This window comes from Carassius auratus, chromosome 28 (assembly GCF_003368295.1).
Source record: "Carassius auratus strain Wakin chromosome 28, ASM336829v1, whole genome shotgun sequence".
Classification (NCBI taxonomy): Eukaryota; Metazoa; Chordata; class Actinopteri; order Cypriniformes; family Cyprinidae; genus Carassius; species Carassius auratus.
Window position 1 is genome coordinate 11,790,936 of NC_039270.1, and position 14,956 is coordinate 11,805,891.

The 14,956-nt window shown below is 37.5% G+C and overlaps 1 protein-coding gene across 1 annotated transcript in view; it reads left to right on the top strand.

Moving 5' to 3' along the window:
* The window catches only part of crhr1 (corticotropin releasing hormone receptor 1), a 114,273-nt gene extending 102,231 nt beyond the window's left edge, over positions 1-12,042 (top strand). Inside the window, exons 13-14 of the mRNA XM_026207772.1 lie at positions 375-416; positions 7,841-12,042. Coding sequence (XP_026063557.1) covers positions 375-416; positions 7,841-7,981 — 183 coding nt within the window. The 3' untranslated portion in view covers positions 7,982-12,042. The remainder of the gene's footprint in view (positions 1-374; positions 417-7,840) is intronic.
* The last annotated feature ends 2,914 nt before the right edge of the window (positions 12,043-14,956 follow it).

Here is a 14,956-nt window from a genome sequence, read left to right on the forward strand (position 1 = left end):
TATTTCTGTGATGATGTAATTGGCACAGATTTCCCTTTCGAAGGTTACACAAAAATGAGTCTTCTGCTTTCAGCGTCAGCTATTTGACACACTCTTGTTTTGTTCATGTAGCCAAGACACAAGCAGCATTAAAATGATTTGATAATGATTCATTTATGATGGACAGCTAATAATTGTAGCAGGGATGAAATCATTCCCATTTGTTCCACTTGTCACACTGAATATCCCATTTCATTTGAAGCTACTTGAGATAAATGGGTTGTGAACCCTGTTTTATGCTGAGATATTACTTTTAGGCTGTTATCAAAATTGTATTTCTTTTTTTTTTTTTTTCTTGTAAATGTAAATTTCTCATTCTCTTGTTCTCTTTACAGGGCTTTTTTGTGTCAGTGTTCTACTGCTTTTTGAACAGTGAGGTAAGACAGCTTCTTCTTCTGATTCCCCTCTCTCTGCCTAAGTTTGCCCAGAGCTTTACTAAAGCGATGAGTCTGTTCTTTGTAGTGCAATGATTCAGATTTCTTCAGCCATGGCTGTCCATTGAGACCCAGCCAAAAAAAGTATCACATCGAGACCCTCCTAACTCACCATTAACCCAGAACCACCCTTTTGACAGTCAGTAACTATAAAAACAGACTCTGCCCATAAAATATTAATTCCTGAGAGGTCTAAATCTGGCTTGTATTACATGCCCTTTGAAAAGGACAGTAAACCCTTGGGAACATCCAGCCAAAATGTTCCTCTTTAGCGTCGTGCCTAGATCGCAAACGCACGCACATCCTAAGCATCATGTTGTACCTCTAAGCAAACAGATGCTGTAAAAAAGATCCAGGATTGGATCCGTCTGGGCTGATTTCTTTGTCATTTTAGCCAGTGAACAAGTTCAAGGCAAGCAGGAAAGTGTGGGGCTTGATCTGAGGTCACCCTGAATCACAGATAGGTATCAGAATACACGAGCAAAGCAGAGCGTACAGTGTTGCTTAAAGTCAAAGCGATAACATTGATCTGTTCCAAGTACATATGAAAGACACACCGCAATGTCAGACACAAGACCTCCAAAAAAATACCAATGTCATCACGTTGTGATACTTCAGAAGGTACAGTACTTTTGGCTCCAACGTGAAAAGCCTGTAGTACTATATTACAGCTGCAATAACACTTGTCAAAGGACAACAGAGAAATGATCTGGCTTGGAAGCACAATAAAGCACTTTCTTGCAGCCAGATTGTCTTTTGCTCACTTTCTCTCAATGTTTTACATCTTAGTTTATCATTATTATAATTTTTCTATTACCAGTGAAAGCTATTTAAAGGGATAGTTTAACCAAAAATGAAAATGTCATCATTGTTGTTCCAAACTTGTACACTGTGTACTCTGTCCATATTTTTTTTTTCTTTAGCATGCAATAAGAATGTGTGTCTATGCACACTTTTAGGCTCCAGTATAAGGACAGAAAAGGTTCCATGACTTATTAAGTTGCTATAAGGGAGAAACAGACCAAAATTGTAATCTTTATTCACAAAAGAAATTGTGAAATTTTATTTACGTTTTAAACTGTCGAGTCACAATACACATGAGAATCAGTGAAATTTGAGTGTAGCTTTAATAATTGACTTTATAACATTTTCTGAACCAGGCCTACCTCTTTTAAAGCTTGGTTACTCTATTTTTGTCCGTCAAACAAAATATATTTATTAGTTTGATTTCTCACTGATGTACCAGATGATTTTGGAATAAATTGCAAATCACCTTTAAAAAAAAGATGTTATGTTGAAACACTAAATATAACTTTAGAAGATGAAAGATAGACAAAACTTCATTCACTAGCCTGACATATCTTGTATGGCATGTACCATAACAACACCATCATGATGCTGGGAATTTAAAAAAAAAAAAAAAAAAAAAAAAAAGTAGTTTCATATTGTATGTCACAGACAGCTCAGTAAGTTTGACAGACAAAACAGTGCAGTGATTTGATCTCTTTTAAGGTCAATTAAGCTTATCTATGACCAGTTTTAAAGCTAGTTTTGAAGGAAAGGTTGAAAAGAGTTGTGATGTTAAATATGTACAGTTTTATGAGTAAATATATAGATGGTAATCAGCCCTGAAATCCTCAGTCTACTGTCTCAGTTACAATTATGTACAATATTTAGGAAAGCACAGACTTTGATGCTGGTGTGAGCTGAAAGAAAAAGTGTATGTCAGGGATTATTTTCAGCAAATACTCTGAAAGCTGTATTTCAAACATCGCTTTAAGTATCAGCAGTCACTGACCCAAGGGGTTTTATGCTTTTAGAGAAATACAGAAAAAGAGTGAGTCATGCTCCTAGAGCAAAGTCAGAAGTTTCTTCTCGAGACTGATTTTTCATCGTGTTGCATGAGTTTGACCTCCCGGATTCATCTTCTGAAACCCCCACTTCACACCCACCACCAAGGTTAATTACATACAGCACCAGAGCTTTGCTGTTCACTTTTGATCTACTATGGAGCCTAACCTTTGACCCTCATGGGCATGGGCAACTGTTCATACTGTGCCATAGGCTGCCAGCATCTGTTTCATGTCTATTCAAACTGTGGCCACTCAGAGCTTTAAGTTAAGAATATTCTGAATGAAACTTCTTTGATAATTAAATTGCATGATAATTGTAGGTAAACAAAATTGGTAATGCTAATATAATTTGCCGTTTTAATTAGATAGGGTACAACGAGGCTAAAGATGTCCCGGGGTAAAAGGTGCCTCCGATTTTATTTTCCACAAAACCAATAGATGGCACCAAAACTTGGCGTAGAACTTACTGAAACAATCGCTTTCCGAAATGTTCAAGACTCCCTGTGCAAACAAAAATCTCACTGGATTATTACAATTAATGGCAAAATGAATGCTATATATTATACATAATGTATGCGTATTCTGTATTATTTGTTCAAGTCTTATGTCTATAGCATCATTCAGTTCCTGGCTTGAATCACAGTGATTTGAATTCTAAACATGTTTGGAAGTTTTACTTGTTTTTCTGCTTCAGCGGTTTGTGAAGTGTTTACTGGTTTAAATTTCAGCGCAGGCAGCATCGTTGACACAAGCTTTGGTGACTTTGAATCAAAAACCTAATCTGGCGAGAGAGCAACAGGCGTGGAAGCTGTACGCTGGCCATAGCGGCAAATATTTGACCGTTGACTGCTTCAAAGACAGCCCCCCTACAGTGTATTGACTGAGGTGGAGACAGAGAGGTGGTTTAAATGTTTACTCCGACATCCATCTGATTGATTTGCAGAGAGCAAGGCATTTTACAGTCTTTCTGAGAGCCGACACATTGATTCAGTGAAATGGCCCCCTACAAATTACATCTAAAGCGGTCCAGGTTTTTCTCATGTGACCACAGGCATCTGTTTATTCCCTCTGTATTTAAACAGTATTTGGCATTTTAGTTGTCAAAGGACTGTAAGAATTTCAACCTTTGCTGACAACACAGCTTAAGGAAATGCCATAAGTTTGGTTGCTAACTCCCTGGTTGCTATGATAGAACGCCGAGTATGCAAATAATGTAGATTTTCATCTGTGGCATATGTCACACTGATGCGATTACATTTTTATTTTTTTTCTGGGAGCAGCTCTACTGCTGACCTTTGAGTCCTGCCACTCTAAATCCAGATCTGATCCATTAGCAAAGCATCTAAACGGCTCTTAGATCAGTGTAAAATTTGTTTTCTTCTTCGTATATGTATAATATAATCCCTACATCTTTACATCTGGCATTGTATTTTTACTTTTATTTTTTATTATATTTGTTGTCTTTTAATTAATAAGTGGTCTTTTGGACCCCACTTATCACCACCCACTCTCTTACTCATCCACTTTCTCCATATTTCTCTCTCTGTCTACTGTAAATTAAACTGCTTTTCTCTGACGTATACGCTCCTCATACACACACTCACAGTCCTTCACACATGCACCCACACGGATATGTATTTATTTCCTTTTTCTCTGTCACACACATAAACACACCTGTTCTCACTCTTTCTCTCTCACACTATTGGAAAGGCAGAATATTTTTAATCTCGCTAATATTACTCTTCGCCATGAAAATTAGATACAGTATATTGAGATGCCAAGTGTGGGATTGTTATGTGCATAATATGTGATGATCTTTTTTATTTTGATTTTACCAACCTTTTACTAACAAAAACATATATTTCTTTCTTTGTTTCTTTCTTTCTTTCTTTCTTTTTTTATACTTCTGAAATACATTTATATTTATTTATTAAATATTTTTGAACAAAGATAACAAGTTATTACATTTTGCATTCATTTATTAGAAGTTTGGATGTGTTTATTAAACAGGAGTATATAAGAACACAGAGCTCAGAAAGTTGATTTATTTCACTAATTCCATTCAAAAAGTGAAACTTTTATATTATATTCATTCATTACACACAGAGTGATATATTTCAAATGTTTATTTCTTTTAATTTTGATGATAATAAATGACAACTAAGGAAAATCTCAAATTTAGTATCTCAGAAAATTTGAATATTGTGAAAAGGTTCAATATTGAGGACACCTGGTGCCACACTCTAATCAGCTAATTAACTCAAAACACCTGCAAAGCCTTTAAATGGTCTCTCAGTCTAGTTCTGTAGGCTACACAATCATGGGGAAGACTGCTGACTTGACAGTTGTCCAAAAGACGACCATTGACACCTTGCACAAGGAGGGCAAGACACAAAAGGTCATTGCAAAAGAGGCTGGCTGTTCATGAGCTCTGTGTCCAAGCACATTAATAGAGAGGCGAAGGGAAAGAAAAGATTTGATAGAAAAAAGTGTAAGAGCAATAGGTATAACCACACCCTGGAGAGAATTGTGAAACAAAACCCATTCAAAAATGTGGGGGAGATTCACAAAGAGTGGACTGCAGCTGGAGTCAGTGCTTCAAGAACCACTACGAATAGACGTATGCAAGACATGTGTTTCAGCTGTCGCATTCCTGTGTCAAGCCAGTCTTGAACAACAGACGGCGTCTGAAGTGTCTTGCTTCAAAAAGGACTGGACTGCTGCTGAGTGTCTCCAAAGTAATGCTCTCTGATGAAAATAAATGTTGCATTTCCTTTGGATATCAGGGTCCCAGAGTCTGGAGGAAGAGAGGAGAGGCACACAATCCACGTTGCTTGAGGTCCAGTGTAAAGTTTCCACAGCCAGTGATGGTTTGGGGTGCCATGTCATCTGCTGGTGTTGGTCCACTGCGTTTTCTGAGGTCAACACAGTTTTATACCAGGAAGTTTTTGAGCACTTCATGCTTCCTGCTGCTGACCAAGTTTATGGAGATGCACATTTCATTTTCCGCCAGGATTTGGCACCCTCACACAGTGTTAAAGCTACCAGTACCTGGTTTAAGGACCATGGTATCCCTGTTCTTAATTGGCCAGCTAACTCGCCTGACTTTAACCCCATAGAAAATCTGTGGGGTATTGTGAAGAAGACGATGCAATATGCCAGACCCAAGAATGCAGAAGAGCTGAAGGCCACTATCAGAGCAACCTGGGCTCTCATAACACCTGAACAGTGGCACAGACTGCTCGACTCCATGCCACGCCGCATTGCTGCAGTAATTCAGGCAAAAGGAGCCTCAACTAAGTATTGAGTGCTGTACATGCTCATACTTTTCATGTTCATACTTTTCAGTTGGCCAAGATTTCTAAAAATCCTTTCTTTGTATTGGTTTTAAGTACTATTCAAATTTTCTGAGATACTGAATTTGGGATTTTCCTTAGTTTTCAGTTAAAATCATCAAAAAGCAAATCACCCTACTACTTGCCCACTTGATCCTATTACATCTCATCTCATACAAGCCATTTTTCCTGCAGCTGTACCTGCACTCACTCACATCAGCAACATATCCCTCCACACTGGTGTTTTTCCCTCATCATTTAGACTGGCACGTATAACTCCACTACTTAAGAAACCCAACCTCAACCCATCTCTTTTAGAGAACTACAGACCAGTTTCCCTTCTACCTTTCGTTGCAAAAACACTTGAACGAGCTGTGTTCAACCAAGTCTCAAAATTTCTCACACACAACAACCTCCTTGACAGCAACCAATCTGGCTACAGAAGTGAACATTCAACATTAGACAGCCTTGCTCTCAGTTGTTGAAGCTTTAAGACTGGCAAGAGCAGAATCCACATCTTCAGTACTTATTCTGCTTGATCTGTCCGATGCTTTTGACATGGTTAACCACCAGATCCTCCTATCAACCCTACTGGCAAAAGGCATCTCAGGAACCACACTTCAATGGTTTGAGTCTTACCTATCAGATAGGTCCTTCAAAGTATCTTGGATAGGTGAGGTGTCCAAGTAACAACATCTAACTACTGGGGTGCCTCAGGGCTCAGTTCTTGGACCTCTTCTCTTCTACATGGCATCAGTAGGTTCTGTCATTCAGAAACATGGCTTTTCATACCACTGCTATGCTGATGACACTCAACTCTACCTCTCATTCCATCCTGATGATCCGACGTTAGCTATTCGCATCTCAACTTGTCTAACAGGCATTTCTTCCTGGATGATGGACCATCACCTTCAACTCAACCTTGCCAAGACATAACTTCTTGTGATTCCAGCAAACCCATCGTTTCATCACAATTTCACCATTTCACATCATCCTCAATTCCTTCAAATACAGCTAGAAGCCTTGGAGTTATGATTGATGATCAGATGACTTTCTCAGACCACACTGCTAAAACTGTCCGGTCCTGCAGATTTGCTTTATTCAACATCAAGAAGATCAAGCCCTTTCTTTCGGAACATGCTGCACAACTCCTTGTTCAAGCTCTTGTTCTGTCCAGGCTGGACTATTGCAATGCCCTCTTGGCAGGTCTTCCAGCCAATTCTATCAAACCTTTACAATTAATTCAGAATGCGGCAGCAAGATTAATTTTTTATGAGCCAAAAAGAATACATGTCACACCTCTGTTTATCAATTTGCACTGGCTTCCAATAGCTGCTCGCATAAAATTCAAGGCATTGATGTTTGCCTACAAAACTACCACTGGCTCTGCACCAATTTACCTAAATTTGTTAATTCAGACCTATGTGCCCCCTAGAAGCTTGCGTTCTGCAAGTGAACGTCACTTTATTGTGCCATCCCAAAGAAGCACAAAGTCACTTTTACGGACGTGTCAATTAAATGTTCCCTCCTGGTGGAATGAACTCCCCAACTCAATCCGGGCAGCTCTTTTTATTTATTATATTAATTAAAATCCCATTCTACGTGTACTGTGGTAACCTAACTGAGACTTGTTATAGCACTTATATATCATTGCTCTTTTTGTTGTATTTGATTGCTTCCTCTGTCCTCATCTGTAAGTCGCTTTGGATAATAGCGTCTGCTAAATGAATAAATATAAATGTATTTATTTTTATTTAAATTTAGTTTATTTATACTGGCAGCTCTTTTTATTTATTATATTATTTAAAATCCCATGCTACGTGTACTGTGTTAACCTAACTGAGACTTGTTATAGCACTTATATATCATTGCTCTTTTTGTTGTTTTTGATTGCTTCCACTGTCCTCATCTGTAAGTCGCTTTGGATAAAAGCGTCTGCTAAATGAATAAATATAAATGTAAATATATACACACACACACACACACAATTTTTTTAAAATGCTTTTGCATTTGTGTGTATGTGACAGATAAATACTGCTAATTTGATAAATATCTAATTTAAATTATATTCCTGCAAATAAGATAGATTTTCTTAAAAATGTGTAGTGACACTATCTTGTTCGGTCTTGTTACAATAAATTCTTAATATCAATAGTAAAGTCTCTTTCTTTGTCCGTAGGTACGCTCAGCCGTTCGAAAGCGGTGGCACCGCTGGCAGGACAAGCACTCTATTCGAGCACGGGTGGCACGGGCCATGTCTATACCCACCTCTCCAACACGGGTCAGTTTCCACAGCATCAAGCAGTCGTCGGCCGTCTGACCATAACAGAAGTGAAGCACCTGTCCCCGTTTCTTCTGCTCCCGCTCTTTCTGTCCTCAGCCAACCATCCACATCCTCTGCAAAACCCAGGGATAACAGCTATGGGCCAAACAGGGTATGATCCTCAGCTGAAACATAGATGAAGGGTGGAAATTGACTGAGTTAATGAGGTCCACCTGCCAAACACAGAGGGAGAAAAACTGTTTCAGAAACAGATTAGAGCACTGGTGGTCTCAGACAGCAATGGGAGACCGTGGGAGGAACTTGACACATACACAAAAAAGACTGATAAATACTGGCAGAGTGTATTTATTCAATAGACAGAGTTTAATGTCGCATCCTGTTCTCAATTCTTCTCTCATTGAAGAACTCAGATTATTCCTAACTATCAGAGTAAGATACTATATGATATACACTACAGTACATGGCCAAAAGTATTACGATTGTAAGCCATACATGTGTCTGAATGGGATCAAATCCATATTCCAACATCTACTGGAAATCTTCCCAGAAGATTGGAAGCTGTTAGGGAGGATAAACTCTATTTATGCCAAATAGTTTGGGAAATAATTGCTTCTGGCCATATATTAATTAATTGCTTTTGGCCATATAGTGCAATAGTTTTAGGATTTTTAAAACAAAATGATGTAATCATAAAAAACCCCACCAGTTTTCCAATTGGAAAACAAACAGTATCTTTGACAGATCTCAATGCGAACTTTCATTATTGTGATTGAATCTTCTGGCTGGATAAATTGGGGACAAATGTGTGGCATTTTCTCAGAGATGTTCAGATGTTGTCGCAGCTAGTAATAGTTTCTGTGATCAAACTCATTCAACATGGACAGTTTTCGCTGTGATATGAGTACATCTGTTGCCGTGTATGTCATGTAGTGTGAAAATTGTAAACAGTTTTTACAAAGATGAAAGGTGTGTATTAATGCTCTCTAAGCCTGTTTGCATCCTGGGACTCAAGGATATTTCTAAACCCTGGGGAAAAGGAGGAAGGAAGCTCACAGGAAAGACTCTCATGAAAGACTCTCATGACTGCTAAGGTAGAAGACGGTATGCTCCAATGCTAAACACATAACAAAATCTTTTAAATAAGGGGTTTATCACAGAACAAAGAAAGGATTTTGATTTTATCCTGCATTTGGAGCCTCAGCCAAGCAGGTGATTGAATGTATTTCAATTAACCACTCCAGCTCTCCATTTCATATAAACTCCCAGTTATCAAGCAATTTTAAGAGATGATCATAGTACAAAATACTTGAGACGTTGGACTCTGGAGACTCTTTCAAAAAGACGTTGGTTTTGTTGCCCAAGAGCCTTATGGATAGTTCACCCAAAAATGACAATTCTGTCCTCAATTACTCAACCTCATGTTTATCTAAAATTTTAGCTATATCTAATATTGAAGAAAGAAATGGGTTCAGAACATCCTGAGGGTGAGTAAATGATGACAGTTTTCATTTTGGCTGAACCATCCTATTTTAAAATGTCAGTTATTTATATGAAACAAGGTGCATTTCAATATTTACATTGCTACTGGTGTGGGCAGAAATTTATGGACAGCGGGGAAGTCACCATGTCATTTGTGGACCTTTTTTTTCTAGTTTCTCTGGACAGCTGTTCTGTGCAGAAGTAAATTAGAAAAAAATTGATGAATAGTGCGCTTTGTTGTTTTCTAGGACCAGCTTCTTCAATTCAAATCCCAATAGAATCAGTCCAGAAGAATCATCTCAGCCAAATCTGCTCCTATATCATTAGAGTCAAGAGAGATCTGCATGTATCACGTAGAGTCATTTAACATCTATCCATATGTTATATCCCTCGCCAAGCTGAGCCGCCAATGACCGAGTCCTGTGACCGCTCACTGCTGACTCAGCACAGTGAAGCAGATTTAGCTTTTGTGCTCATACATCCAATCAATCACATCTGATAGGGAGAGCAACGTTGTTTAAAAGAGAAAAAAAAACTGACTCAGGACCTTCATCTATGCCTCTGTGCTCTTCTGACCTTCCTGAAGTACTTGTGTGAGAATCATTTGTAAAGGCTTCAGCAGATTCCACATTCAGTCATGCTTGTTGTGTACGTGTCCAGTAGCATCATATATATGAGTTAGATATCTAGTTGTGTATATATAGGATGACTAGCATTGTGAAGTTTGCTAATTACCATATAGCAGTGTGTGTACCTGACAAACTGAGGACCAAGCTGGTGTCACTGCTGCTAGTAAACTGAAACACAAGGTTAATTTCATTGTCACTACCAAGTTTAGGACTAAGGCTATGAAGGTTTATTTTTTTATTTTTTTTAGGCTGTGCACAGTCATTTAAAAATATCCGGATGTCAGCAACTGAGAGGACAGAAGTTAGTAGGTTTTTACATATTGTAGCACTCCAAATCATGATTAAAATATCTCAAATCTGAGATTTAAATGATTTCAAACCACATATGGATGCTGTCTTGATCTGTGGTTACTTATTATATAAAGCTTATAAAATGGCCTGTTAAAGTTGATCTCAAATTGCAACAGCAAAGGAAGATCAACTTACCAAAATGAAACAAATCATCCCATCAATTTACTGGCAAGAAATTTTCAAACAAGTCTTTCTCACAGCACTATATACCAGTGGACAAAAACATATCAGGAGATAATGTACAGTCCGCCGGTCATTAAGGGGTTTATGTTGAGATAATGACCATCTGTCTGTACATTATTCCACTTATTAGACCGCTGCTTGTCATTTAAATGCATAAATGGGTATGAAATATTGATTTTATGTGAAATGATTTGATTATGTCAGAAGAAAGAGTCTGCAGAGGTTTTCAGGGACAGTGGTTAAGCGTGCAGTTTAGTGGTCAGTCTGACTGCGATTGACCAATCAGATTCATGTATCCCAGAAAACAGCCTAATGAAAATAGAGAAACTAAGAATAGCTGGATGCTGAAGAGCAAAACTCCTCAGACAGTGATGGATGTGATGTGGACAGAAATGAGAGAAGCTTAGGTTACTATTTATGTCGAACAGATCTGTTCGCTGGTGCGTGAGGAATCGTGAGGTATCTGATTTAGCTTCATGGGCCTGAAGACTTTCACAGCACTGCTCAGACACACTCCATTAGTCTTTGCCTCACTATTTATAGCACTTTAAGATTAAGCTCAAATGTTCACTTCGTATATGAATCTGTGGGGCTACTAGCAAAAAGACCATCTAGAGACAAAGGTACAGTCTATACAGCATTAAATAATATTACATTATTTTCTCCTCCTGAAGAGCTAAATTAGTGACATATCTAAGTGAATTAAGTGTTAGTTAGAAACATATTCTAGTGCTTACCTAAACCATTCATACTGTATACCACATAAAACATAATCACATATATTATTTACAAATCATTAATCAATCTGTTCTTGAAAGTAGTGCCACGATTTTACTAAAATCATTGGCACTAGATGCAAATTCAAGCTTCCCTACTGGCATCTATCCATGAGCAACCTTTAACTTGCACGCAAACTTGCAATTTCACAAAAGAGAATGGAAGTGTTCACTACATTATTCAAATGTTCATCACTTTAAGAAAAAAAGGGTTCTTTTAAGAATTGTTCACTTAAAAGATTCCCTTGGGATTCCAAAGTAGTTCTTTATGGCCTACTGGTTCAAAACGGCCCTTTATGTTTAGGAATGCAATATGTCAGGCTGTTCTTTAAAGGTGAAGTGTGTACTTTAAATGTGTCCCATATTTATATGCAGGCAACTGTATATAAGCCATTAACAGTTTGACTTTGAAAAAAATAAAAAATTCTAACATTATGGCTCTATGAACATTGTTCTGTTTGCTTGAGCAGATTTGATTCAAGCAATGAATTTCAGGTTGATTTTTTTTTCTCGGCAAGTGATAAAACCCTGTAGACTTAAATTAAAGGAGGTACCCGACCTACATTTCTTTCGACTTGGGCCAGTAAGCAACAACCTAGCAACCACCCAGGACTCCCTAGCAACCACATAACATTGTGTTCATCCAAGGAATAGTTCATCCAAAAAAAAAAAGTTTGTTTCTTCAGGGAAGTCGTGACCTAATGGTTAGAGAGTCGGACTCCTAATTGAAGGGTTGTGAGTTTGAGTCTCAGGCCGACAGGAATTGTGGGTGGGGGGAGTGCATGTACAGTGCTCTCTCCACCTTCAATACCACGACTTAGGTGCCCTTGAGCAAGGCACTGAACCCCCAACTGCTCCCCGGGCGCCGCAGCATAAATGGCTGCCCACTGCTCCGGGTGTGTGCTCACAGTGTGTGTGTGTGTGTGTTCACTGCTCTGTGTGTGTGCACTTTGGATAGGTTAAAAGTAGAACATGAATTCTGAGTATGGGTCACCATACTTGGCTGAATGTCACGTCACTTTCACTTAATTTAACCAGATTTTGAAAAATGTAGCATTACATCACTTGCTCAGCAAATTATCAATTAACTTCATGTGAAGTGAAAAGCTGCATGTTTGTGAAAACAAATCCAACATTAAGGCATTTTATCTGCAAACCATTGCTTCTGGTCCAAATGTGAGTCAAATAATCCATAATAAAGCTTCTTTTTTGAATAAACTATTCCTTTAAGTAAATCAGAACAGCTCTGGAGGCACATTAATGACACACTTCAGCTTTAAAACACAAGATAACAGTGGTTTGTGGGTTTTATGGCTTGTTTGTATCTGTTTAGTTTGTTTGTGGGTCATGTGACCTCCAGACAGCCATCACCATTCCAAAGCAAGCTAGCGTTCTCCATGCCCTCCAGAATATGCGATATTCCAAAGTACGGCATACACGGTGTGCTCCTCCAACGTGCCTCAAAGAAGGCCTAAAAACAGTCTCTGCTTATGACTCATCATTTTTTTCTCTGCACATAACTCAAATACCTTCTTCTGTTCAAAGATAAAAATGTCCAGACTCACCATTCTTGGTAAGGTCAGTGTCTGTATCAGATTTGTTGGCCGCCATCCTTTACCCAGAATTGTACGGTTTTAGTATTAGTTCAGTCATTTCTAGTAGTGTTGTCATTTCTGTGTTGGTGAGCCCTGGCTTAATTTTCTGTATCGGTGAGAAGCAACACTGGTGTCTGGGTTTGTTTCTGTTTCTTTATTCACTAAAATAATAATAATAATAATTTATTTGTCACTATTTTAGTCTTGTTTTCCAGTAAAGTATTTAATGCATTTAAAACATAAATTTATTTGAAAAATAAAATGTGTAAATATATATTTTTTCTTATTTTAAGAATAAGAACTATTAAAAATAAATCTATTTTGTTATTAAGTACATTTATCTTGTTTTAAAGATGTTTAAATGTTTTACTGGAAAACAACACAAAAATACTGATTAAGAAAAAAAATTCTGCAAAGTTTATTTTCTCTTTTATTTTTTTTTTTTTTATTTTTTTTTAAGGTTGTGAAGAAGTTCTTCCAAAGTTGTAAAATGTACAGAAGGTCCGAACAAGTACAAGCTGTGTAGCTGTATTTGTAACAACGATGTCAATAAGTGATCTTTTTTTGGGTGTTTCTGTTGTGTTTAGTCGCTGATGTTAAAGTGTACAAAGAAAAAAATATTTATTTATACATGTATGGCACAGAAAAAATATCTATATATTTATCTCACTATTTAAATAGGTCAGAAAACACGAGCCCACACACGTGACTCAAATCAATATATCCATCACATTAATGTCCAGAATGTGTGAAGACGATGTAACCTTGTACGTCTTGCTTTTTGTGGTTCTGTGAGACAATCTTTCCATCATTTCTGTCCTTTTCTGCAGTGCTTCAAGAACATTCTATTTATTACTTTTGCTCCTCTGTTTGTTTATGACTGATTCGATGTGTGAGAGAATTTAGGAACTGTACAGAAATTTATATTAAATCAACTACACAAAGAGTAAAGTCATATGTTGAAGGCATATAGTACTGTGCTGATCAAGATGTGCATTAAATTGTTTTTCTTTTTTAAATATGTTTCCATTGTGGTGTGTTTATTTCCACAGGTTCGGTTAATAAAAATTGCTAGTATTCATTTAAATCACACTCTATGTAGAGTAGCAACATCACTTCAAATATATTGAGTTCCTTAAAAGGGCATGCTACTGACTTTAATCTTTTCAGTGCATCATTACATCATGTTATGGTAATTCTACAGAAATATTTGAAAGCCTTCTTCAGGTTAACATGACATATGATCTATCTGTAATAATTATATATATATATATATTCTTCAGGATGTCCTGGACGCTTTGAAATAACATGCAATCTGAGCCAGAACATTGTGGAGAAAGTTGATCTGTTTTAGTAGGGGGGGAAAATCCCAAAAAGGGCTTCTTTTTTTTTTTTTTTTTTCGGTTCATTTGGCTTGAAAAGCTCAAAAACAAAATTTCTTCAAAATTCTGTTACCTGTTCTAATTCCTAAGCTGTTTCTCATTATAATGAAAAGCATTCGATTACCTTTACACCTTTTTTCAAAGAATCATTCTGTAGACTTTCACTTTATGCTTCTTTCATGCTTTTCCTCTGACCGAACCTTGACTTGCTTAAGACCATCAATAAGAAATACCACCTACAATTACTCTGACAAGAAAGCTCAGATGTCGTCCAGGTGTGAAAACGCTCCCTAGAAGGCCCAGCTTGTGAAGACACATCACTGACAGCACATTAACACTGAGCCCAAACAAACTCAAAGAACTTTTTTTTGTGGCACAGATGTTAAAAGCATATGTTTTTCTACATACAGAGATGTTTTTGATTCTTTTGAGGGTACAAACACCCAATAAATGTAAGTGAGATGATTGCTGCAATGATTTGGACATGGAAAATTATATACACACAGCAACACCTGCCTTGGGAAATCCCTACATTTTTACTAGACTTGTACAATATCCAATATGTGGTTGAGTGTTGTACCAAATCTTTCCAGACAAATTTGGCAAGAATCAAAGA